We start from the raw sequence: 27,241 nt of genomic DNA on the forward strand, positions 1-27,241 counted from the left end.
CAGGGGCAAAATGCCACTAGTCTCTTTGCTAAAACATAACAAGAGTCACCTTTGCTCTAGTTCTCAACAAGTTCCTCATCTCCATCTGAGACCACCTCAGCCTGGATTTCATTGTCCATATCATTATCAGCATTTTGGTCAAAGCCATTCAACAATTCTCTAGGGAGTTCCAAACTGTCCCACATTTTCCTGTCTTCTTCTGAGCCCTCCAAACGTTCCAACCTCTGCCTGTTACTCAATTCTAAAGTCACTTCCACATTTTTGGGTATCTTTTCAGCAGCACCCCACTCTACTGGTACCAATTAACTGTATTAGTCCATTTTCATGCTGCTGATAAAGACATACCAGAGACTGGGCACTTTGCAAAAGAAACAGGTTTAATTGGACTTACGGTTCCACGTGGCTGGGGAAGTCTCACAATCATGGCAGAAGGCAAGGAGGTGCAAGACACATCTTACGTGAAGGGCAGCAGGCAGAGAGCTTGTGCAGGGTCACTCCCGGCACTGATGGTTTTTAAAACCATCAGATCTCATAAGACTCATTCACTATTATGAGAACAGCACAGGAAAGACCCACTCCCATAATTCAGTCACCACCCATGACACATGGGAATTGTGGGAATTAAAATTCAAGATGAGATTTGGGTGGGGACACAGCCAAACCAGATCAGGATCACATGTTGCCCAGGCTTAACTTCCTTAAACAGGAGGAAACAATCAGAAACAGCAACTGACTCGATTCTCTAAAATGAAAGATACTTGGATGATTTTTCTTATGTATATGGATTTTAAGACTTTTCCCCACTAGGTTTCCACTAGCTCAACCAAACTTTACCTCAGTACCCACAGGGACTCTTGTGCAAACACGCTCCTAGGACATCTCTAAAGGGGAAAATAATCTATTCTCTAATGTGATGATGAATGTAGAGTGATATGAAAGTCCATTTTCCAACCAGGAGATACAAATGGCTGCGTCAGACTTGCTCCAAAATATTTAGCCTCTTCCCTCTTAAGTCCTGTCTTCCCCGTCATAAAACGTACTCTGCACATCTTCCAGGAAAGAGAGAAGTTTGCTTTCATGCTAACTTAAGAACCTTGCAATGTTTTCAGTTAACTTCTGAGATATTTCTCCAACACATGCATCCAAATTTTAGATTTCTCCAGAGCCTGGGAATTACAACTTCACAAATATAACTTGGTTTGGTGTCATGTCATACTAGGGTCTTGCTCTATCACTTGATGCCACTCCCTAGTATATGATACCACAAATTTCCAAATTCATTACGAAGACTACAATCTTAAAAAAACATACTCTTGCTTTAGCAATTACTTCAATTTTGCGATTCATGTATTTGCAAACCTGGAGGATGGGCAGCTATCAATTTGTTTTTCTAAACTCAACATGTACTGGAAGCCATCATACTGTTACGGACCTTCTTCATTCCACAAAGCACCATGGCTGGTGCAACCACTCTTAATGACTTTTATAAATTTTAATCTACTTGATACACATGCCTAAGTAAACAAATCTTGCAAAATTGTTCAAATTTTGTCTTCCACAATGGGGAAAAACAGTTTAAAAAAATACTCAGACTGTGTATTTTTCTTTTTCTAAATTTTCATTTTTTTGTAGAGATGGGGTCTTGTCATGTTGTCCAGGCTGGTCTCAAACTCTTGGCCTCAAGCTATCCTCCCACCTTGCCCTCCCAAAGTGCTGGGATTACAAGCATAAGCCACCGTGCTTGGCTGTCTTGTTCTTATACACTGAATGTGCAGTGTTCTGTAATTCTTATCTCTTAAGGGCTTGAGATACATGGAAAGATTGATGCAGTGTGTAACCTTTTTATTGTTCAAAATGCTACAGATAACTGCATTTTGGAACTCAAAAGATTACACCTTCCCAACTACTTCTTGTTCATTTTATTATTACTATACGCAAAGCATTAAAACAGAAGAAGCTGGGTAGAGAAAACATGCAGAAGTAGGGTTACCAAATAAAAGATGTTCAGTGAAATTTGAATTTCAGATAAACCCATTTTTTGTATACGTCCTGAATACTAAACACACTAAAACATTATTTATCTGAAATTCAAATTTAACTGAATGTCCTGTAAACTTACAATTTAATAAAGAAATTAATGAATAACCATAAAGCACAGATGACAAGTACAGTCATACAATCAGGAGAGGAAAAGACCTCCACTAACAGATCTCCAGGTACAACAGAAAGGTACCTGGAAGAGATGATAACTGATGTCATTCTTGAAAGATGACTACATTTTGACTGATGGACAGGTGGTTTAATGTGAGGATTTTGGAGGTCAAGTGTCCCAAGTTAAATTCCAAATGAATCACTCACTAGCTGTGTAACATTAGACAAGCTACTCAAGCACTCTTTATTAAAAAATGAGAATACTAATAATACCTTGCTACGTTTAAGGATCAGAGAAAACATATGCACAAAGCACCTGGAACACAGGAGGCACTCTTTAAATGGTAATACTTATTACAAGTTAAAATGTCACATAACAAATAGGGTACTTGTCACAGACAAACATTCAAATGTTAATGTTATGCAGTAATAGTAATATTGAATAAGTAATTTTATTTCCATGATCTATTTACACTGTACAAAGACTGTTGAAAAGCACCCTACAAGTTCACAGTACATTACAATATATTTACTTTAAAAAGATATTCCTTTATAAAAGGTTTATAGAACATTGGCATGTCAACATGTGACAAAACTCTCAAAAGCATGTCACCAATTCTGTGAGAGCAAGAATGCAACCAAGTGTTATCAATTTCACAATCACAAGTCACCATTTGAGTTTTAAATACATACATGTTTTAAATTAAAAAAGAATTCTACAGTGGAAAGTTCTTGAGGCAATACTTATTAGTTCATTAACGTATGCACTTTCATGGAGATGTGGCATAATAACCCACAATATCAACTTAATCTGTCCAAAGAAACATTTCAACAAGTTTAGCAGTCCAGAAATTCTGGTCATTTGTTTCTACTTTTTCTTCTTTGCTGGTTCTCCTGGCTCTACTTTGCGCTTTTTAGAAGTATGCTCATCTTTTTCATCATCTTTAAATAGAAAAGGAAGAGTTTCGATCAGTAATTTAAAAAAACCCAACATGTTAAGCATTAAAATTTCACTGGCTTTATACCAAAATTATTACCCTCATCAACTAATGTTTCTCTCAGAGTTTCCCAATAAAAAACAAGAATTAACTTTTAGAGTTCTGATTTTTAAATGCAAATGAAAGTGAGCAATTTTTTTTTTCAATTGCAGCCATACAAAATTCAGAAAGTGACTCTTTAGCACTATATTAAGGTAGCTTAAAATAAGTGACTTGACTTCCCCCAAATCAGACTTTTGAAAAAGGCTCCCAAATACTCAGCAAGCTTGTCCAACCTGCCTTATTTGCTGTTGTTGTTGTTGTGCTGTTTTGTTTTAGGCTTTTAGCAGCCTGAAGCCATGGTTTTTAGTTTCTGTCTCTAGTGATAAGCAGAAAAGAAGGATGATGAAGGGGCTTTATTGGCCAAACGAAAAACAGAAACTAAGAACTCATGACTGTATTCTCTCCCTTGGACACCACTACATAATAGTATTTACATTGTGTATATTCAAATACAATCAATGCTTTGTAAGAATGGAACATATTGTTTTCTTTTTACAAAAAATAGGTATCAATCTAACCATGACATTATTTAAGTGGCTATCAGCTGTCCTCCTCCTTTCAATCTGCTTTCTCTCCTCCAAAAACAACTTTTTTCCCCATCACCTTCTCCACCCACCCCAAATCCTTATTTTGAGGTTAAAAAGCACTCACAAACAGGTTTCTCCAAATCTCTATTTGGAATTTTATCACGTACTAAGTTCTAATTTCCGCTCCCCCCCCCCCCCCCCATTCCTAGGACGGCCAGAACATTCTAACAGCAACAGAAAAATATGTATCTTCCTACTTCATATTATGGAGAATTTGGAGAGGGGAGGGAGGTTAGAGAAGAGCCTTACATTAAAACAATGTCCTTTACACCTTTCCAAAATCTTATTAGTATTTTAAAACGAACATTTAAAACTAGTATTTAAAAAATTAAAATAGAATAAAAATTTTTTTTTAATCCAATGTTTTAAAATATCCAACTACATGGTTAAAAAAAAAATACAGGGTAGCACAGACTAGTTGCTAATTCCATCTCCCTAAACAAATGTGTGGTATTAAGAACTCCAAATAGACAGAGTAACATGGAAAAGATGTTATGATTTATAAAATACAAATTTATTTTGAGCACATTACTAATTAATTGTTGCTTTTGACTTTATTTTCTTGATCAACAGATACTCAAAAAGTTCAACAGGTCCTCAAATGGAGATTTATAAAATATTTTGATATTGAAAGGGGCCTTCATATTAAAAAATGTGGGGAACTACTGACATCAAATCATACATTCCTTGAAAGAAATATACTTAAAATCTTAAGCCTTTAATTCCCTTCTGCTAACTGTACCATAATCAGAATATCTCATTTATTGACGCAGATAACAATCAGTACTATTCATCTTCACTCTTCTTCAAGCACAGCATGGTGATGTTATTCATATGCTTCACAGAGCACTATGGATTTATGTAGGCAGTGTAATAAAATAATAAAATACAATTCAGATCAACAACGCACCCCAGGAATTTACAAATCAAAGTTTTAATCAGTAGTTTATCATGTTCACACAAAAGCTCTGGCTCTACAAACCAAATAACATAGTATACCACTAAAACAAGCCAAACCTTTTACTTTTTTTTTTTGAGACGCAGTCTCGCTCTGTTGCCCAGGCTGGAGGGCAGTGGCGCAATCTCAGCTCACTGCAAGCTCCGCCTCCCAGGTTCACGCCATTCTCCTGCCTCAGCCTCTCAAGTAGCTGGGACTACAGGTACCTGCCATCACGCCCAGTTAATTTTTTGTATTTGTAGTAGAGACGGGGTTTCACCATGTTAGCCAGGATGGTCTCGATCTCCTGACCTCGTGATCCACCCACCCTGGCCTCCCAAAGTGCTGGATTACAGGCGTGAGCCACCGCACCCAGCACCTTTTGCTTTTTAACTGGAGTGAATTATCACTAAGCTCGTCCTTTGAGATTTTCAGTAGTGATAATATAGAAATGGAAAATATTAAGTTTACAATATTCACTACGCATTAACATACATTTAGAAGATACTGAGATATTTTTGCTTTTAATTTGCCACTTATTACAAATAAATTAACTGAATAACAAAACCACAGACTACTGAAGTTGAAAAATAACTGGCTATCAGTGATTTGAGCAGAAGTGCTATGCCACCTAGTGTCATGACAAGGCACTGCTTTATAAACTACAGTAGGGGAAAAAAATCTGAGCAATGTTCATTTATCAACTTTACTGAGCTTTTTTACTCCGTCTCATATAGTATAGATGTACTGGTGAGGAAACAGTTTTTTTAATTATGGAACTCAAATCACTCAAGTTAAGTAAGTTTAACTTATCAATAAACAAACTTTCTAAATTCTAAAAACGTAAACTAAAAATCACTGTATTAATTATGCTTTTACAATTAATTATACATGTCAATAAAGCTACAACTAATAACTAAGCTTTGCTTACTTACGTTTTACAACCACTAAAACCAGAAGTGCTGATAAGCAGCAAGACTCAGTGATGAGTTCTGAACCTTTCCCAGCTCTTCCTCTAACGTAACTGGAAGACAGATGTTAACCAGCAATAAAAGGCCAAAGGGCAGAATGGGGAAGCAAAATAAAAAAGTAACTTGATAATCTAAAATTTGGATTAGAGTGTAGAGTTTCTGATACATATTTTATGAATGAAAAAAAACGGGCTAAAAAATTATGACATAAATTGATTTTACAGTGGGTTTATGATATAGGAATCTGAAATGGCAAAAATCACTTCTAAAAGTGGGTCTTTTTGTCATTTGATGTTGCCTGTATTTGTTTTCTGACAAAGGACCATCATGTGATCAAAAAGACAGAAATTATCTATGTAAATAGCAGTGTTACTTATCATATATTTGGAACTCCTTCTAACTTAACTCAAAAGCTAAGCTGGAAGAAAGATAATTCTTGCTTGCTTGCCCTGGTGTATAATCCTGGTTTTTTCCACATAATGACAAAAATGTGAGAGCACCAGCCTATGGAAATCTAGTTTGAGTATCAACCCTAGTATCTTTACTGCCATTCTCCCTACAGAAGAATATCTGTATCTCAAACACTGTTGAGAAATAGCTATTCATCAGGAGACCAAATACCAGTTTAATAAGGCATAATTTATATTTAAAGGTCTGGATTTGAATGCCTACTACTCTGCCTCTTTTTTAGCTGTGTGAATGAATTTGGGAAAATTCTCTAATTTGAGATTGTTCTATCATCTGTAAAATAGTAATAATGAGTCATGTAGCACTTCTGTATCAGGTTGCTGGGAGTAATAAATAAGAAAACTGTGAGAAAGTGTGTATTTTAGAACTTGGCATTTTCTAGTTTTGTGACCTTGGACAAGTGATGTAAGCTATCATTTCCACATTTCTCTTATTTCACAAGGTGTTGTAATAATTACAGATTACTTAAGCAAATATATTTTTACTAATTATGAAAAAGATTGGCTGGGCACGGTGGCTCACATCTGTAATCCCAGCACTTTGATAGGCCAAGGTGGGCAGATCATGAGGTCAGGAGATGGAGACCACCCTGGCTAACATGGTGAAACCCCGTCTCCACTAAAAATACAAAAAAATTAGCCAGGCGTGGTGGTGGGCGCCTGTAGTCCTAGCAACTTGGGAGGCTGAGGCGGGAGAACGGTGTGAACCCAGAAGACGGAGCTTGCAGTGAGCCAAGATGGAGTGCCACTGCACTCCAGCCTGGGCGACCAAGCGAGACTCCTCTCAAAAAAAAAAAAAAAAAAAGAAAAGAAAAAGATTGTACAATGTGAGGTATTATATATTATAAATGTTCACATCATTTTAGGTCTGCAAAAAGATGCCACTTACTGAAGAGGCTCCTTCATTGTTGACTTCTAATACATATTGAAAGTCAGCAAAAGTAATGGAAAAGTTAGGTAGAATCAAAATTAAAGTAAGAACTCCCGCTAGTCAGTTCTCCTTTCTCTTAAAAGATCACTCGCTGCATGACTGTAAAAAGGGGCTAAGTAGCCCCTGTATTGTTAGAAGATCAGAAATCTGTTTAACAAAAATGGCATACTCTTTCTTAAAAATAATGGTCCAAAACATTAGTTCGATTCAACAATTATCTACTGAATCCTTACAATGTACTTGATACAAACATAAACACTTCAAATCCTGCTGTTTGAGGAACTCATCATAAAGCAGACAGACTTTTAAAAAACCACATACAAGTGATGAGGGCAATCAACAGCATTAGCATAAACAAAGGTACAGAGGAGCAAATAATTATTAGAGGTGATACCTGAGATTTCTTCTTTTGAGTTGGATTTTGAAAGATGAATGAGTTTACTAGCCAGAGATAAGAAACAACACTCCAGAATAAGGTGCAACATATACTGAAAGGCAGGGAACCATAAAATTCAGTTCTGGATTTCAAGATCTTCAAGCGCTAGAAAGGGGCCATTAAAAATGACTGTGGACAGGGAGAAAGTGCCTATCAATAGAAGGCCTTGACTCTATCCCATTGAAGGGTTTTAAGCAGGCAAGTTATATAATCAGATATGACTTTTAGAAACTCAACACTAGCTGCAGTGTGAAGGATGGAACAGATTGGATAAGAGTGTGTAGGCAAAGATTACTGTGATAGTCCAAGTAAGAGATGAAATTATGCTGTTACGAACTAAAGTAAAACAACTAAGTCATTATCTTCCTATTACTATGTAGTAATGCTCAGTTAAATTCATTTTGTCATAATAATTTTAGCTCTGAAGCACAACTGCTTTAATAGAAAATGAAGCTTTCGGCCGGGCGCGGTGGCTCACGCCTGTAATCCCAACACTTTAGGAGGCCGAGGCAGATGGATCACATGAAGTCAGGAATTCAAGACCAGCCTGACCAACATGGTAAAACCCCATCTCTAATCCCCGCCCAAAAAAAAAAAAAAAAAGCCAGGCGCCTGTAATCCTAGCTGCTTGGAGGCTGAGGCAGAAGAATCACTTGAACTTGGGAGGTGGAGAGTGCAGTGAGCCGAGATCGCGACACTGCACTCCAGCCTGGGCAACAAGAGCGAAACGCTGACGCAAAAAAAAAAAAAAAAAAAAAGAAAATCAAGCCTTCGGCACTTTGCAGCCAGTCACAAGAATCCATGAATTGATTTGTGTTCTAATAATAAGGCCTCATAAAACACAGACTACTGGATGAGATACCAGATATTTCACTTTAAAGCCTGAACATTATGATCTTTCATTAATAACACAGCAACTATTAGCTATCAGAGACTTCATGTTAAAGCCAAATATATATGATCTTTCTCAAAAGCAGAGCAAGAAGTATCCAAAGACCATCAAATTAGTTTGCCAATTTGCTAGATTTAATTTTCATTCATTAAATATCTCATTTTTTAAAGCCCATCACGGGGATCAAAATAGATTACCACGGGATTCTGACTTTCCTTACCTGATTCCAACGTCTCCTCCCCTTCCGGTAGAAGCCTAGCTTTCTTAGCATTCTGTGGGGCATCATCACCATTGTCCTCATATATGTTAGACCATTTTATTGCCATGTCAAGCTCTGGAGGAGGAGGCTTCTTCTCAGTGGTGTAGGTCTCAGGAGGTGGTACATAATTTGACTTCCATATTTTGAATTCCTTTGGAGGCTGTTAAGCAAGCACATTAAGAAGCACTGTGACGAACCGAGGTTCCTATGATGGACCTGGACACATGCAACTCCCTGCCGTTCGCTTATCGTTCAGGCTTTTTTTTTTCTTTAAGGTTGAAAGACACATTTTTCCATCAAAATCACAATACCGTTAAGTGAAAAGCCAAAGGGTTCCCTATATGAATAAAGCTAATAACTTTTAGTTACCAAAGAAGAATCCAGTCTCAGAGATACTACGCCAAGGCTGACCCCTTCAGGAGGCTGCAGCAGACACTGTCTTGGAGGCAGCACCGCAGGCACTTCGGCGTCAAAGGGAAGGGGTCTCAGGGAGAAGCTGCAGCGGGGGGGGCGGGGGAGTCACCACCGTTAGTCCTCGCCGCGCGGGGTCGGGGCACCGAGCGCGGAGGTTTGGGTCTCCTCACAAGGGGGCGGGGCTGCGGGTCCGGTCTGACACCCACCAGGCTGGGGGAGGGGGCCAGGTTTCCCAGGGCTTGAGGTGGAAGGGGGTGGTGCGGCATCCCGCGGGGGTGACTGCGTGTGGGGGAACGGACAGCAGGTCCCCAGCAGAGGGCTCAGGAGTAAGGGGGCGCAGGCCGGGGCCGAGACCGGGAAACGGGGTCGGGGACCTCACCTCCTCAGGTGCCTTGACGACGTGCCTCTCCCAGTCTATCTGCTTGTTGAGCGGATTGTAGAGAAAGGCCGGGCGAGTCACGCTCCTAAACAGCTCGTCGGGTCCCGGGAGCCGCTTCTCCGCCTTGTTCCTACAGCCGCCCGCCGACTTCGCCAGATCCGGGGTTCTGCGACTCGTCTCCTCCGGCTCGATGTTATCCTCCTCGTCCGAGGAGTCTGAGCTGCTGCTCCCGTATGCCGCGAAATAGCTCAGAGGGTCCTTCTCCTCCGCTGCCATGACGGCTGCGAGCGACGACCCAGCACTCCGCCGGAAGCCGGAAACCGGAAGTCAAGCCAGGGCCCGCCCAGCGCGTGGCCCCGCCCCAAGTCTTACAAATAAGCCTGCTGTCTGCGCCCCCTGGCGGCTGCGCCTCGCTCCTGCTTCCTAGCGAAGGGGCTGAGGCTGGAGGCGGGCCCGGCACGTTGCCAAGCAGGGGCGGGGGCTGCTTTTGCTCATTTCTGAAGAGCTCTGAGAAGAGACGAAGTATGCTCATGAGCCAGGGATCCCAGCCAAACTTCCCGCATTCGATAGCATTTACTAAAGGCATAGAAAAGCTAAGAATTTTGTCTTTTCGCTGTCACTCCACTTTAGCCCTTGCCCAGAGAGGGTAGGATTTTTTCCTGATCCACTGCATCTCGTCTTCCAAATAAAAATTACTCTCAGTGTGATTCCTTAGGTTGTCATGGAAGACCTCTAGGGGTGGTGGACTTCCCCAAGCCAAGAACTAAATCCTTTCCTGCTTGACCTCATTCAAGTGCGCTCTGAACAGCTTTGATAAAACTCTTGGATCATAGCCCACCACTTGGGTCATCCAAACTCTCTGGCTTCTCATTGTCAGCCTCTTCTCCGCCTGCTTTGCTCCATATGGCCCTTAAATGTTGGTGTTTCCCAACATATTGTACTATCTTTCGGTGATGCTTCTAACATTTTAAAGGGCGTTACAAAGTTGCAAGTCAGCCCATCCCTTTCCACGGCATTAACTATGCTATGATTCCCAAATCTGAGTGTTCAACCCCAATCTTTCCACCCAAATTCTAGACCCGACCACCACGTGGATCTTAAATTTTCCATATGGTATTTTTCTGGGGCCTCAACCAACCACTTACTGGAACCGTAACCTGTCTTTTCATATAATTTTTCTCTGCATTTTTGTTCCTTTTTTTGGTAAATCGTGTAACCATATGCCTAGTATTCAGGGAAACTAGAACTCTTTGACTCCTTCTGGTGAACTAAATAGGAATGATACCCAAATGAAGTTATCAGTGTAAAAATTTAGATTTCACTTAAGGATGCCTGCTCGTTTACATACTCACACGCACACATAACTTGCCATTCCTCCCTGGAAGTAGGCTCCAGGGCAGAGTTATATAACTATCTTGTTCACTCCCTCTTTTCTGTGGTACAATGTCTATGAGCTCCTTGAGGGGAGAAGCTGGACCGTGCTTTGCTCATTTTTAGATTCCTAGTACCCAGCGCAGTGCTTGTCACAGAGCAGGTGGTTAATAAATATTTTTTGATTATAATAATTTATGATGGTGTGGGTCTAGATAAGTGTTTCTCAAGTTTTCTCATCCAGGTTCCTATGTTGGCAGAGGAAAATGATGGTCTCAAAGTGCAAAGTTTGGGAGTCCCCAAAACCATCCTCACTCCTGACACCAATTTCAGGTTTTGCAAACTTCAGACTACCCTCAGGTTTGATAATTTACTAGAAGGACTCACAGAACTCACTGCAAGCCATTATACTCATGGTTACAGTTTATTACAGCAAAAGAACACGGGGTTGGGGGGGGGGGGACCAAACAGCCAAGGGAAGAGGCATATAGTGCAGAGTTCCACATTCAAAGCTTCCAGTTGTCCTCTCCTAGTGGAATTGTGAACAGTATGCACTTCTCCTGGCAGAGACACGTGATGGTATGCATGGAATACTGCCATCCAGAGAAACTCACCGGAGCTTTGTTGTCCAGAGTTTTTATTGGGGCTTGGCCATATAGACACAGTTAATTGCCCAAGAGTGACCTGGGTCTCCAGTTCCTCCAGAAGCTGAGCTGATACTTGTGGCCCAAAGTCCCATGGGCATATGTATTTTTTTTTAATACAAGATCTTGAAAATGTATGGAAATTTTGCATGGTTGTGTTTAATAAAGCTTTCTTTTAATAGACAAAAATATTTAGAATTACTTATTACTGAGTAAAACTGACACTCTGAGTGACTTTTAAAATGGACTCACTGTTGAATGCCTCGGAGACTGAGGTACTCAGTTTGAGCAACATGAGTCCTTGTTATCAAACCATCGGTGGTCTCTGTGAGACTTGGTCCAAAGACCACTTCTTACTTGACCTTTCAACAAGATAGTTGCCTTCTTGAAATGCTTTTCTCTTGCCTTTCACTAGATCATACACTTTAGTTCTCTTCCTATTTCACAGGTCCCTTTTCAGTTTTCTCTGTTGTCTTCTCTGTATCACCTCTAGATGCAGAAGCATCTCAGGCTCACTTCTGAGCCTTCCTCTTTTTTGTCTACCCTCCATTTCAAGACAAACTCACTAAGTTCCAAGGTTTTAAATACTATTTATGCTAATAACTCCCACATTTACATAACTGGTCCAAAAGTCTTCCTGAACACCAAACTCCTATATGCAGTTTCCTACTTCAATGTCTCATAAGCTCCTTAAACTTAGCATTTTTGTAGCAGATTATCTACAAAGATAGCTGCCAACAATTCCTCTTGTCTCATGTTTCCTAATGATTTGAGTCAGGTTATGAATCTTTGGCAAGAATATTATGAAAGTGGTATTATGGTCTTCTCACTGCCTTCTACCAGAAGGCACATGATTTCAGTTTGTCCTGGCACTGATGACTTTACCTTTGATTTGTTTAAGGTTGTATCTGCCAGGCTTCTCCACTGTAGTTACCTTTTTCCTCCTTTGTAAGTATTTTTGTAGTGAGGTATTTAGAGACTTTGTCAACATCACATTCTCCTCCAAATTATTTGTCTATTTATTCATTTTGCTTGAGACAGAGTGTCACTCCATCACTCAGCTGGAGTGCAGTATCACAATCTCAGCTCACTGCAACCTCCACCTCCCAGGTTCAAATGATTCTTGTGCCTCAGCCTCTTGAGTAGCTGCGATTAAGGCACCTGCCACCACGCCTGGCTAATTTTTGTATTTTTAGTAGAGACAGGGTTTCCCCATGTTGGCCAAGCTCGTCTCGAACTCCTGGGCTCAAGTGATCTGCCCACCTCAGCCTCCCAAAGCGTTGGGATTACATGCATGAGCCACCATGCCCAGTCTGTTCATTTATTTATATTAGCATTGACTAATGGTTTCTTATCAAATGAGTTATAATCCATTATTATTTATTTTGATGTTGAAATTGTCTCTGATTTGGCCAGTGGGAGCCCCTTCAAGCAGGCTTCTGCATTCTTTGGACATGTCCTCCCCAAGATTCTTTGATCACTTGGTCTGCTTCCTGAAACAAGATGTTTCAGGCTCATCTTATACTTTGCATTGAAATTAGCCATTTCCAAGGAACTTTGATTCCTTTTAATGGAGAATGGTATTTAGAAGCCAAGGTCTGGGTGCTAGGTGAGCTCATTGCTAATAAGATGTTAATGTTTCCAGGTTCTCTCACTAATTCATTCCTACCTCAGGGCTTCTGACCTCAATGTTACTTCTGCCTGGAACTCTTCCCTTTAGAACTTCCCATGGCTGGCTCCTTTTTATGAGTTAGGTCTCTGCTCAAAGCCTCACCTGCTCTGAGAAGCCTTCTACAATATTATTATCAAGTATCTTCCAAGTTACTTTTTAACTCATGCCTTATTTTGTCTCCATGGTAACTAGAATTATCTTCATTTTCTTTATTTTTGGACTCTCCCACATGTGTTGTGTAAGAACACAGGCTTAAGAGTCAAACAGCCCTGGATTTTAATCCTAAAGAGCTGTGTGATTTTAAATCATTGACTTTATCTTGAGTATCTCATCTGTAAAAAAAAAAAAAAAAAAAAAAAAAAAATGACAATAATACCTTCCTTGCAGGTTGTTATTAGGATTAAAAAAAAAGAAACAAGATCACACATGTGGAAACACTAAACTCATTATTTGGCATCTAGTAAGGCTGTGGATTCCAAACTTTGTTGCCCGCTGAAAATCACCCGGAAATCTGATGCCTGGCTTCCACAACCAAACATTGTGATTTATTGGGTATGGCTGGAGATTGGGATCTTTAAGTGCTCCTCAGTTGATTCTAAAATGGACAACAAAATTTGGGAGCCATTGCAATAAAGAACTATTTCTGGTAATTAAATAGTATGGTAAATTCAGTATGAAGATTTTAGCCGCAGCACTCAAGTTTTTTGCATATTATCTGTCCTTAAATTCAGTTCTCCTTTCAGAAAGCCCTCATAAGATTACATTTAAAAACTGTAGATGAGTTTGCTTCTTGGTTTGCTTTTTCTCCAAAGTCAACAGTGGATATATTTATCCAGTGATACAATATAATACTAGAGTGTGAAACTTCCACCTCCTTTTTACATTGCTTAGGTAAAAAGATGGTAGCTGTTAAGACTTGACTTCTACCTCATACCATACACAAAAATTACTTTGAAATGGATTATAGCGCTAAATGAGGAACTAAAACAACTTCCAAAAGAAAGCATAGAATATTATCAGGATGTTGAGATGGCAAAAATTTCTTAAACAAGAAACGAAAATCACTAGCCATGAGAAAAAAATGTGATAAATTGGATTTAAAATAAAAAACTATCTATGAAAACAAATAAACAAAAAACTGCCATTATCCTGGCCTGCCCGTATTTTACCAGTGTTTGACATTGCACACAATGAGTGATATGCTGACTAAAGACAAATCACCTCTTCAAAAGTGAACTCTCCCTCCCCTGAAAGTAGTGAATTATCTCAATTGATTGTTCAGTCACAGGCAGTCACAGTCCTTGCTCTACTCTTTCTCCCCCTCTCACCAGTGAACTTGGCAAGTTCTTAAAAGTAAACAAACAAAGTGAACTCATCATGAAAAGACCTGGAAGAATTCTGATGCACATTGATAAGACAAAGAAGCCAGTCTGAAAAAAGCTACATACTATGATTCCAACTGTATAACGTTCTGGGAAAGATGAAACTACAGAGACAATAAAAAGATCAGTGGTTGCCAGGGTTGGGAGTGAGACGAGAGGGAGGAAGGTATGACTATGCAGAGCACATGAGCTTTTGAAGGCAGTGAAATTATTCTGCATAATGGCAGATACATGATATTACACATTTGTCAAAACCCACAGGACTGTATAACACAAAGAGTGAACCCTAATACGAACAATGGACTTTGGGTTAACAATAGTATCAAGATTCACTCATCAGGCTGGGCGTGGTGGCACACACCTGTAATCCTAGCAGTTTGGGAGGCTGAGGCGGGTGGATCACCTGAGGTCAGGAGTTCAAGACCAGCCTGGCCAACATGGTGAAACCCTGTCTCCACTAAAAATACAAAAATTAGCCAGGCGTGGGAGCACACGCCTATAATCCCAGCTACTTTGGAGGCTAAGGCAGGAGAATCCCTTGAACCTGGGAAGTGGAGGTTGCAGTGAGCCGACATTGCACCACTGCACTCCAGCCTGGGTGACAGCCAGACTCCATCTCAAAAAAAAAAAAAAAAAAAAGATTGGTGGCTCATGCCTGTAATCCCAGCACTTTGGGAGGCCGAGGTGGGTGGATCATGACATCAGGAGATCGAGACCATCCTGGCTAACACAGTGAAACCCTGTCTCCACTAAAAATACAAAAAATTAGCCGGGCGTGGTGGCGGGCACCTGTAGTCCTAGCTACTTGGGAGGCTGAGGCAGGAGAATGGCATGAACCTGGGAGATAGAGCTTGCAGTGAGCCGAGATCATGCCACTGCACTCCAGCCTGGGTGACAGAGTGAGACTCCGTCTCCAAAACAAACAAACAAACAAACAAAAAGACTGACTTATCAATTATAACAAATGTGCCAGATAATATGGGAAACTGACGGAGAAAGGGGTATTTGGAAACACTCTGTATTTTCTGCTTTTTTATAAACCTACAACTGCTCCAAAAATAAAGTATTAATAATATATACATATACATAAAAATTAACATTTTTGTATTATGATAAATATGGTATCCCTGAAAAGTAACTTTTTCACTGCTGCATTAATGAACTTAGTTAACAAATTGCATCCCGTCAGTTATCCTAAATTACACACTTTTGGCAATGGCTAGTTTTCAGGGCTAAAAGGAAAAAAAAAGATTTTGTAGAAGTCAAAAACCCATAAACCTAGCTTTATGCCAACCTTAATCTTATTGTCTATGTAGTTAGAAAACAGTCTGAAAGAAAACTTAGTGTTAAAACTAATCTATATATAGGTGTTACTGTATATCTAAATTATAATCTTTGATTCAATTTTTAAAAAGGTGTCCAGGAATTGAATTTTAAAGTCTGCTTCTGCTTTTTAAATCACCTTCCTTAAATGTAACCTATTTTCTTTCTAACACCACTATTTTTGCTATGCCTTGGAGGTGAAACATTTCTCTATAATCCTTAGAAAATGCTTACACTAAAAAAAAAACCAATCTTTAAAAAATTTTAAAGCTAATATGCCAATCTTCTTCATGATGGATAAATTCATCAGTCCATCCAGAAATAGAACTGGATCTCACAATCTTAAGTAATGTTTTCTATAAATATTGGCACATATTAAAAAAACTTTTAGATACTTCCTATTGAAAATTTGTAACTCCAAAATAGCACTACTTTAAAAAAATTTTATTGTTAATAGGAAAATTTCAATTTCTACATTTTTGCAATTAATAATGGAAATATATAGGAGACAGATGTCAGGAAACAGATAAATTGTAATTTAAATAAAAACAGTGAGAACATAAGATTTATAAATGTGTAAAATTAGTCAAATTTTGTTATATAACAAAAAGAGAAATCTGGCTAATGGCCCACTTATAGCATTAAAAACAGAATTGTCACACACACCAAAAATAATTTATTCTAGTTATTTCAACTGTACATTGGTCCTCATTAAAAGAGAATGAAAAGTACAGAGAAAATATTTTTTTAAAAATCTCATCAGGCTAGGCGAGGTGGCTCAAGTCTGTAATCCCAGGACTTTGGGAGGCCAAGCTGGGTAGATTTCTTGAGCCCAGGAGTTCAAGACCAGCCTGGACAACATGGCAAAACCCCGTCTCTATAAAAAAACACAAAAATTAGTGAGGCATGGTGGCACGCACTTGTAGTCCCAGCTATATTACTTGAGAGGCTGAGGAGGGAGGATCACGTGAGCATGGGAGGCAGAAGTTGAAGTGAGCCCAGGTTGAGCCACTGCACTCCAGCCTGGGCGATAGGGCAAGACTCTGTCTCAAAAAAAAAAAAAAAAAAAAAAAGAGAGAAAAAAATACCTCATCAAATTACATCTAATAACTGAGGTTTAGGCCAAGACATTTGTCTTTAAGAATGAAAATGATTAAACCAAGAATGTGAAAATCCTAACAAAGTAGTATAATTAGTAATGTTAATTAGAAATGAATGTTGGCAAACTGAGATCTGAGGTGGCTTATACTCCATCAAGTGTTCCTCTGGTCTCAAAAAAAGGCTGTTTAAGTGCCTATGAGACAATGGAGTAGAAAAGAGACTTTTTATTTTTATTTTTCTATATTGGCAGTTTTCCCATCAGTGATTGGTTTTATTACTGAACAGGAACAGCTTAATGCTGAAAATTTGCTGCTGAATGACTGGCAAAGACTATTAGACTGAAAATTTCAAGCACAAATGCACTGAGGAAAAAACGTTCTTCCCAGTAAGAGTCTATTCTCAAATAGAGATATATTCCCTATTAAAATCAGTCTTAAAATAGAAAATATTTTAAAAAATAGTGAAAGACCTTAAAAAGGAAAAAAAAAAATTACTAAAAAGTACATGATCAACATGATTTACAATTAGCTACCTTAAAAGCATGCTTTTTTAATTCTAAAAATCCTATTTACAAAGTATGCTTACATCGCATTTTAAAAGACATGTATCAAATGTAAACAAATCATTACAGCCATTTTATAAAAAGATTCATATTTTTTAAAACATTTTTTGTCATCATTAAAAATTAAAAGGCAATAAAGTGTCATTGTCGTGAAACAGTACGTGATCTTAAGGGAAGAAACATCTCACTAGAGTTTCCACAAGTTCCTTCTTCTTCTAACTGCAGGTCTGGCGGCAAAGGAGGAGCCCCTGGGTCCCCAGGTCTGGGAAGTGTAGTTGAAGAGAAGATGGTATTTTCAGTTCTGCCTACTTCTAGAACAGGCAAATTCAGAGAAGAATTAGTGGAAAAAAAGGGCGTCGTGCTGGATTCTCCTTCTGGATGGTACATGACAGTGGATGCCCTCAGTTTTTCAGAGAAATTACTCTCACTTGAATTTGATCTGGAGAGGTTGTTCGTGGCTCCATCTGGAAAAGGTTCACAGCTGCTACATTTTAGTCCTACAATAAAATTATTCATATGTAAATGAAAAAGTAACTAAAAAAAATGGAGTCACTGTCCATCTTGTGACTTGTTAAAGATTACAAACTAGTTACCCCACAATCAAAATTTAAATAGCAATTTATAATTTCTGTCATAATTTATTTCAAATCTAATTTGCTTTTCTCAACAACCATGAAGTATACTATTATTTGCATTTTCTAGATAAGAAAACAGTCTCATGGAAGTTAAACGACATGTTATAATTCTTATTTAAGGTACAGTGTACATATAAACTTAACCATCTAAAATTTTTTATAAAATAAGAAATAGCTTTCACAATAAATATTCTTTAGTATTCTGGTACAAAAAATATTAGCCAATAAAAACAAAATGTAAACAGGGCAGATGCTAAAATTCTATCTGTTGATAAATGGCAATGGCTAGTTCTTGAATAATAGGATATTAGAACTAAAAGGAATTTCAGAGGTCACCTAGGATAGTCTCTTATTATTAAAAATGAGAAAAAAGGGCGGAGCATGGTGGCTCACAGCTGTAATCCCAGCACTTTGGGAGGCCGAGGTGGGTGGAACATGAGGTCAGGAGTTCGAGATCAGCCTGGCCAACACGGCGAAACCCCGTCTCTACTAAAAATACAAAAATTAGCCAGGCGTGGTGGCAGGTGCCTGTAATCCCAGCTACTCTGGAGGCTGAAACAGGAGAATCGCTTGAACCTGGGAGGTGGAGGTTGCAGGGAGCCTAGATCGTGCCATTGCACTCCAGCCTGGGCAACAAGAGCAAGACGGTCTTTAAAAAAAAAAAATAGAAAAAAAAAAAGGCACAGGACAGTTAAGTCATGCCCAACATTCCAGGACTACTTTGTGGGAAATTGAGAACTACAATTCAATAGATAATGTCCTGTTTCTCAACCTCATAGTTTACTCAAATGACAGTGGTTGTTCCCAACAGCAATGGTATGAATGTATCTGCCAAAATTTCACATGTTGGAAACTTGGTTGCCACTGCAACAGTGTTAGGAGCTGAGGCCTCTGGGAGGCAACAGGGTCATGAGGGCTCTGCCCTGGACTAATGCCATTATCATGGGAATGGGTTACTTATTTTGGGAGTTCGACTCCTTTTTCTTCCCTTTCACACTCTTGCCCTCCCTCACTCTTCCATCTTCTGCCCTTCCACCATGGATGACCCTTGCCAGATGCTGGCGCCATGGACTTGGACTTAACCAGCCTCCAGAACTGTAAGAAATGAATACATTTCTTTTCTTTATGAGTTACCCAGTCTCAGGTATTGCTACAGCAGAAAACAACTTAGATACCATCAAAGAATTTTATCACATCCAAGGGGTATAGTTAACCATTATCCACAGGATTGAAAGAATAAACACAAATACAATTTACCCTTCTGTTAGGCTTAGCAAATATTCAACCTACAGGCACAGAAACCCTGAGTTGACAATTTTTAGGTAAAACCTGCATAGTCTATAAAGGACACTTACATGTCACTTCTTCCACTAGTTTTTCAACCTTACAGTCAGCATGTCTATTCCACGCTATAGAAACTACTTTCTCAGATATGGCCCAAAAGGGAAAACTTGTAATGTGTCCCAGCAAGGGGACACTTACAGACTATGAGTTCCTTAAGGGCAGAACCCTAAATTATTCTTTTCTGTATCCCTAATGCCTAGAACAGCTGTAGAACGTCACATGCACATTTATGTGTTCTGGAGAGAGAGAGAGAGACAGCGAGGAACAGAGAAAGGAGGGGGTTGGGGATTTAAATTGTGTAGGCAATTCCACACAATATTCCAATCAATGAGTGTATATTCTGGAGTGAGAGTCAAATGGGACAGGTGAATTTGCTATTCTCTTAATGTTTCCATGCTTTCACATCTTGCCAGACTAGTTTCAAGTCACGAATATTTTATGCAACGTGATTCCTATAAACAAGTGCCAATTACTTCATCTTGTGATCAACTGGTGATCACAAGAAAAACTAGCAGAGTTGGACTTTTAAAATACTTTGCCTAAATACTGTTCTTTATGTGCGATGTACAGTATTTTCTTTTATATTCTGCTGACTTTAGAAACAAATCCTTATGTATACAGGGATTTCATAATAGTTACGTTTTCCATAAATGGTATTAAATGAATACAAATGCAGTATATTGACAGATATTCCACTTTTTCAATGTAATAAGGTCATATAAGGTAAAATAAATGCAAATTGAATATAATTTTGAAGTTTAAACTTTTTGAAAGCAAAATGATCATTTCTGGTTTTTTTTGTTTTGCTTTTTTGAGACAGGGTCTTGCTCTGTTGCCCAGACTGGAGTGCAGTAGCACAATCATGGCTCACTATAGCCTCAATGTCCCAGACTCAGGTGATCCTCCCACCTCAGCCTCCTGAGTAGCTGGAAACATAGGTATGCAGCACCATGCCTGGCAAATTTTTTTTATTTTTTGTAGAGACAAGGTCTCGCTATGTTGCCCAGGCTGGTCTCAAACTCCTGACCTCAAGCAATCCTCCCGTCTTGGCCTCCTAAAATGTGGGCACCTGGCCTACTCTGCATTTTTAAAACATTATTACATTTAAATTAACTCTTAGATAAGTAAGATATCTTACCTTTCAGATGTTCTAGTTTTATATTTCTAAGTTTCAGCACTTCATCTGTAATCTTCTGTATCAGGAAGTTCTGTGTTTTTTCTCGCCGAATTGATTCAACAAGGGTGTCTAGACCTTTTGGGTTTTCCTGTAAGTAGTCTAACAATTTTCCAGCCCTTTTTCTACTTGATGTTCGACAAGAAATTTCTTCAGTGTCTTCTCTACTGAGTATTTTTTTTGCACGTAGATGATCAAAATGTCTCTCAGCTATGATTTTCTCACACAAGTATACACGTAAATTTTCTAAGGCCTAAAAGACATAAAATATGGTTCAATGTTATTTTATAACATCTAAGAATATCACATAGGTGACTATTAGTTGGCAATCTTAACTGGTGTGAGACAATGTTCTAAAGTCAGGCGGCTCAGGCCTTCTAAAATGCATGCTAATTAAGACGAAGGTCCAAGTAGACACAAGTAGGTCCTAGATATTCCTCACTGCTTTGATCTCACCTTCAAACCTAAAAACCAAGACCAGGCTGTTGTGAGGAGGGACCGGCTGAATCTAGAGGGCCTGGGTCCTTGGAAACAGGGAGGTCTGTTGAGGGCCATCTTCGGGAATAAAGATGAGGGCAAAGACTACTGTACATTTTAGCTATCAGTTAGCAACGAGTCCAGAATTAGTCAGGACCAATAACTTAGTGAGAGGTCTCACAGTCTGTAACTTTCTCATGTTTGTTATTAATTACTCCATTTCCTTAGAGTAAAACTATTAAAAACAAAAAACAAAACCCTAAACTGAAAGAGCCCATATGTATCTGTCTTTGGGGTCCGCTGGAAAGACTACACTCTAACTCAATGAATTGGTCTTGGTGGAAGGGAGATGGAAAGATGTGTGGGGAATAGTGAGTGTTGGAAAAATGAAAGAAATAAAGAAAAAGGACACCACAAAAAAGCAAACCTAGACTTCAGAAGTGCCTGAGAGCTTAATTAGCAGAAAACCCATGTTGATCTCAATAAATGGCATTAATAATTTGATATCGGTGACTGTATTTTAGTTCCTCTATTGACTAGACATACGATCTTGGGCAGGTAATTAACTCCTCTGTGCTTGTTTCCTCAGCTGACTGTTATATGAGGAATAAAGATAGGCAAAGTGCTTAGAAAAGTGCTTGGTACATAGTAAGTGATCAACATATGTTAGTAACGATGACAAAGGTAATGGAAGGCCAAGTACCCTAGTATATGATGTCAGGAAAGTAGGCTAGGTGAAGGGTTCCTGTGGTTCTTGGTCTACTGAAGTTCCACATTTACTTGTTTGTTCACAGGACAAACATTTTACATATCTTAATTCCTAATATGCCGAGTGCTGAGCACTGAGTATACAAAGATGAACAAGATTTGAATCCTACATGCAAAGGGCTCATGGTCTAGGTGGGAAAACGATAAATATCACAGGCAATAATTATAAAACAATGTGATAGGGCCCAGAAAAAAAAGATTGCAGGTCAAATACTAGAAGAGCACAGAGTAAGCAAATAACTATGTCCAGGACCTGGTCCTTATCATATCTGGCATGGATTATTAACAATAGAAACCTAGCTGCACTTACTACCTCCTTCCCCCTCCTCAACATTTATCCTTCAAGAGAAAATGGAAATCTGGAGTATTATATGAATTTTACTAAATTTGTTTTAAGGATCTCACTCTGTTGCCTAGGCTGGAAAGCAGTGGCTTGATCATAGCTCACTGCAGCCTGGAATCCCTAGACTCAAGTGATCCCCATCTCAGCCTCTTGAGTAGCTAGGACTACAGGTGTGAGCTACCATGCCCAGCTAATTTTTATTTTTATTTTTTTGTAGAGGAGGGATCTTTGCTACATTACCTAGGCTGGTCTTGAACTCTTGGCCTTAAATGATCCTCCCACCTTATCCTCCTGAGTTGTTGGGATTACAGGGGTGGGCCACTGTGCCCAGCAAATTCTAATATTGAAATTTTGTTAATTTAAAAACAATTTTAAAAACAATGTTCTGCCCTGTCTTAAAGGATAAAGTTCCTTTACGTGGCAGAATAGTAGAGAAGTTAAGAGCATGGCTCTAAAGTTGGACCAACCTCAGTTCAAATTCTGAATCTAGTACTCACCCTTGTGAGAGCTGGCCCAAGTTACTTCACCACTCCAAGCTTCAGGTATGTTATTGATAAAATAAGGATTAAAAACTTAACTCACAGGAAATCAAGGAGGACTAAATGCAAATACTATATATGAAGGTCACGCATAGTCTCTGTACACAGTAAGTAACAATAACTAATTAGGGAAAACAAGGTTCATTGATAATATGGCTCCTGCCTACTTCTCCAACTTAATCTATCACTACCTTTGTCCTGAAAATTTATGCTCTACCTAAAACTGTCTCTCTACATTTCCTTATGTATTTTTTGTCTTCTTTTCTTTTATCAGACCCTAAAGCCCCTATTCGTCCTTTAAGATTTAGGTCAGTGGTCACCTTCTTTGGAAAGGTTTACCTAACTCCCCAGAATGAGTTAGGCACCCCCTCCTCTGTCCTTGTAGCACCTTGTGTATACATTTCACCTTTCTATACACCAGGACTCCACCTCTTTCACCTTATCTCAAAATTCATTTCCAGATACTTCCATCCTGCCCCAGTATTATTCTTGAAGTCACCAATGACCCCCTTATTGACAAATCTTTTCCATCTTATTTTTCAGCTGCATAAACACAGTTGACTACTCCCTCCCTGAAACAATAAAATTGTTACATGAATACCACACTCTCCTGGTTTTCTTCCCATCTCTGTGGACACAAGTTTTCAATCACTTTCTCTTTTTCTTTTTTGTTATCCTACTTTCAAGCTAACAAGTCACTTTTTAAAACTCTTTTCTTTAAAGGTTTTTAAACCATTTTTCTCTTATAGCTCTCAGCTTTCTAGGTAAAATCATTCCATCCCACACTTACATTTCTAGCTCAGATCTCTCTTCTGATCTTTAACTTTGCAGATGTAATTGCTGATAGGACATTTCCATGTACTAATCTAATTATATCCTCTTCCTCAACTCCCACGTTCAATCCATCACCAGGTCCTATCCCTTCTAGTTCAGAAACTGCATCTGGAATTCTCCTGCTCCATCCATCTCCACTACCTTCACCCTGATCCAAATCACCATCATCTTCCATCTCTATAGATTCCAAAAGCCTGCTCACTGGCTTCCCTGTTCTTATTCTTGTTCTCCTCAGTCCATGAAACAGGCAGAGGGATCTTTAAACAATATAATTCTTCAACATGTCTCTACATTACTTGGGGGGGGGGGGCGGTGGGGAAACGCCAAATACTTTATTTACTAAAAGGCTCTTCATGAAAATGGCTCTAGCCCACCTTCCTAACTTCACTTCAGATTACCCTCTGCCTTCCTCCGATTTCCCCAAGTCACCAAGGTCTTGTATGTCTTAGGTCCTTGACAAATTCTATTCTGCCTAGAATGCTCTTCCCTCAGTTCTGTCAAATCTTTCAGGAATCAGTTTAAATGTAACCTCTCCTGACCATCCCATCTCAAGTCGATTTCCCCTACTATTGTCTTAGCACTGTTTGATTCCTTCATAGTAATTGCCATAATAAAAACAAATATATTTATTTGTTTTAAACTCTAATATCTCTGTTTGAAGCAGACAGCTACGAGGTATGTTTTAGCCAACACTGTATATTCCGTACTTACCAGAGCACCAAGTGGTTAATGTTTCAGATGAATGTAAAACTCACTGCACTTATTTTGTGATTTAAAACGATTCCCCTCAAGAAACTGAGCTCTTTTCAAGTTAGGATTGTGTCTTCATTTTTAATTTTTGAACTGTTAGAACCAACCACAGTATCAGCTTCACAGTAGCATGTAATCCATATTTATTAAACTGAACTAAATCCAACCAACACAATGAGACAAATAACTAGATAGGAGAAGGGGGAGACACTAAAGAAGTGGGAGGTCCCAAGGCGAAGGGTGGTAGCACACCATTCATCAGGAAAGGCAATGCAGCAGCAATAGCAAGCAACTTTGGGAAAAGGATAATAAAAAATTCAATTTTTTGACAAGGTGAGCAATCTGTAGGATATAAAAGTAGATTTCCAGTAGACATTTGGAAATAAGGACCTAGAGTGGAGAGAGAGAGAAGTCCAAATATGTGGATAATTTTAAAACTAAGATCAGAAGACATTTTGAAAATATCATGAAAAAAATCTCAAAGAAAAAAGCATGCACATAGTTTTTTTTATAGACCTTTTGAAACCCATCCATGGTTTCCTCAAGGTTACGCATTTCTGATATAGGCGTAAAATGAAATCCTGAAGACAGATAACATTAATGAACTGACAGAGAAAAACAAAGACCTGGAAGCCCCTCTTCACATCTGTACTTGTATACAGATCTTATTTCCTTCCACTTGTAATTTCTCAGTTCCTGTTTTATTAGCTGTAAAATGGGAATGGCAATTATCTTCTTTAGAGGTTGTTGTGAAGGTTAAGTGGGAACATTGTAAACTGTGTGACACAGCATCTGGAACATAGGAGGACTAGCTCTTGGAAGTCAAGGTTTTACTGGCACTCACCATGAATAAGACAACATTTATTCTACTGTAGTTATTTATGTTCCATTCTTATCTCTACTAGAATGTAAAGTAGGAAACTGATCTTCATTTTTCTGTATCCTTCCAGACCCAAGGCCAGTGCTTTCCATATAGTAAGTGCTCCATAAATCTCTGTTGAATGAGGAAACTAAGCACAACTCCCAGTCACATCCAGTTTCCTTCTGCTGGTGAGTCACAACAATTGTGAGCACAGTGTAATAAAGCTTACAGGGAAGAGGAAGGGATTTGAAGTGGATGAACATTTAAAAAGTTGCCATCCTGTCCAGTTCACCAAAATGACTTTGTGAAAGTACTGCAGTGTTCAGTAAGAACACGTTTCATGTTGAGTTTCTGTTTTTAATTTGAATTCATATAAAGTATTTTAGTGATACTCATACAGGTCTCATCTGGCAAAACAAGTAAACGCAAAGGAAAAAGAATGTCCTATCTCAACAAAGCCATTCGTTACAAATAAATATGAAGGTTTATGTAGTTCTGCACCATCCGAGAAGAGCATAATTTAGCTACTGAGTATTTTCGACGTTTACCTGTACATTAATTCTCAGCTACGTGTATTCACTCCCCCAACCCCAATTTAAATATGTGGGCGTCTGCTTACTAGGGGAATTCCAGGTTGTGCTTTCAGCTGTTGAGCTTCCTCAAGCCCCCTATGCAAAAGAGCTTCACATTTTTGGTCCACTGCTTGGGATCCTTCACCTGGTACAGCCTTCGCTCCAGGCTGAGAGAGCAGCCTAGGCAGCCTGACTCAAGGATGAATCTGAGCCACCGGTCCATGACGAAGCAGCTCCAAGAACACAGTGTGGGGAAAAGCATGAGGGGATGGGTGAGGAGTGGGCAAGAATCAAAACTCCACTGGGTAACAAAGCCCAAGCTCTGCGTTTAGCGACGTAAAACCTGGATTGACAGGTCACTGGAGGACCACTGCCATCAAGGTCCCTCGGATGCAGGGCTCGCCACAGTCTTCCTGTGCTAGGACTTTCCGCTCCTCGGACCTAGAGGATCCTCCTTGTCCTCGGACTCCAGGCTTCCGCTTCCCTCGCCCGCTGGGCTGCAGCCCGCACCCGCCCGCCTTGGGCACAGTTGCGTTACTCACGTCCTTCTTCACTTCAGTGAGGTCCTCCTCGGTGAGGGACGGCGCGGTGGGCTCCATGGTGGAGGCGGGAGATGGCGCTTCTTCCGGGTCCGGGAGCTCGAGCTGCGCCGCCCCGCCCTGGCTGGGGGCTTCGGTCTCCGGGTAATGGGGGAGAAGAAGAGGAGGCAGAGCGGGTCGGGAGAAAGACGGCCGCCCCTTCGGGAACAGAGGGACTCGGGGGGTCAAAACGTAGCGCTTCCGGCCCCGCCCCTGGGGTCGACGGCGCCGCAAACCTACGCGTCGCGACGCGGAGCTCGGAGGAGTGTTCCTTCCCTCTCTTAGAGGCTCAGGCTCAGGCGCAGGGACCGCCCCGCGGCGCGTCCCTTGGCAGAGCCCGCCCTGTCTCTGCGGCAGCCTATTGGCGCCAGCCCGCGGGCCGATCCTGTTCCCGCCCCCGATCGGAGCCTTTCGGGTGGCTCCACCCACAATGGGCGGTTCCTCAAGCCATGCCTGCGCAGGTCGTCGGTAAGTGGCCCAGGTTAGCTTCCTCATAAGGCATCGTTTCCGTGGGTGGGGTCCGTGAGTGCCCAGGCAGCTGGTACTCTCAGCCTTTGCTCCCTGCTCACTTCGGGGGAGTCTGGTCTGGGCTTATCAGTACCTTCGGGTTCCTCCCCTTTTCCCAGACCCTGCCGTACGATTTCCTGTTGCTATGTTTGCAGGTTACTGTTTCAGTCACGCACGAACGCACTCATACACACATACACATGCATACACACAAACAGCCTAACTACTAAAGAAATTTTTGAAAGAAAAAAAGAAAGCACCTACAATCCCACCACTTTAACACCTAGTTTAATGTTTGCATACTTTTTGGTCACTGTTCATTGTAAACATAATTTTTCC

General features: G+C 39.9%; 2 protein-coding genes and 1 long non-coding RNA gene across 5 annotated transcripts in view; 1 reads left to right on the top strand and 2 right to left on the bottom strand.

The window, feature by feature from the left end:
* Window positions 1-366: 366 nt before the first annotated feature.
* Window positions 367-9,773, bottom strand: C1H1orf52 (chromosome 1 C1orf52 homolog). Of its 2 annotated transcripts, none has more exons than XM_025377555.1 (3): window positions 9,465-9,773; window positions 8,633-8,831; window positions 367-3,093 (listed from the first exon to the last, which is right to left on the bottom strand). In XM_025377555.1, exons 1-3 carry the CDS (start codon window positions 9,738-9,740, stop codon window positions 3,020-3,022), a joined length of 549 nt encoding a protein of 182 aa, XP_025233340.1. In that variant the 5' UTR covers window positions 9,741-9,773; the 3' UTR covers window positions 367-3,019. The 2 variants fall into 2 exon arrangements, with proteins under 2 accessions (XP_025233340.1, XP_025233347.1); XM_025377562.1 differs by lacking the exon at window positions 367-3,093 and adding an exon at window positions 7,597-7,625 and having other exon boundaries at window positions 9,465-9,757.
* Window positions 9,774-15,816: 6,043 nt separating this feature from the next.
* On the bottom strand, window positions 15,817-27,146 carry BCL10 (B cell CLL/lymphoma 10). Of its 2 annotated transcripts, none has more exons than XM_025377479.1 (3): window positions 26,360-27,146; window positions 20,637-20,925; window positions 15,817-17,983 (listed from the first exon to the last, which is right to left on the bottom strand). In XM_025377479.1, the coding sequence occupies exons 1-3, from the start codon at window positions 26,888-26,890 to the stop codon at window positions 17,661-17,663; spliced, it is 1,143 nt and encodes a 380-aa protein (XP_025233264.1). In that variant the 5' UTR covers window positions 26,891-27,146; the 3' UTR covers window positions 15,817-17,660. The 2 variants fall into 2 exon arrangements, with proteins under 2 accessions (XP_025233264.1, XP_025233253.1); XM_025377468.1 differs by having other exon boundaries at window positions 15,822-18,016.
* LOC112619538 overlaps window positions 26,781-27,241 on the top strand; it is a 124,057-nt gene continuing 123,596 nt past the window's right edge. The window contains exon 1 of the long non-coding RNA XR_003118247.1: window positions 26,781-26,863. This is a non-coding gene — a long non-coding RNA (uncharacterized LOC112619538). The remainder of the gene's footprint in view (window positions 26,864-27,241) is intronic.

The sequence above is a fragment of the Theropithecus gelada genome, chromosome 1 (assembly GCF_003255815.1).
Source record: "Theropithecus gelada isolate Dixy chromosome 1, Tgel_1.0, whole genome shotgun sequence".
Classification (NCBI taxonomy): domain Eukaryota; kingdom Metazoa; phylum Chordata; class Mammalia; order Primates; family Cercopithecidae; genus Theropithecus; species Theropithecus gelada.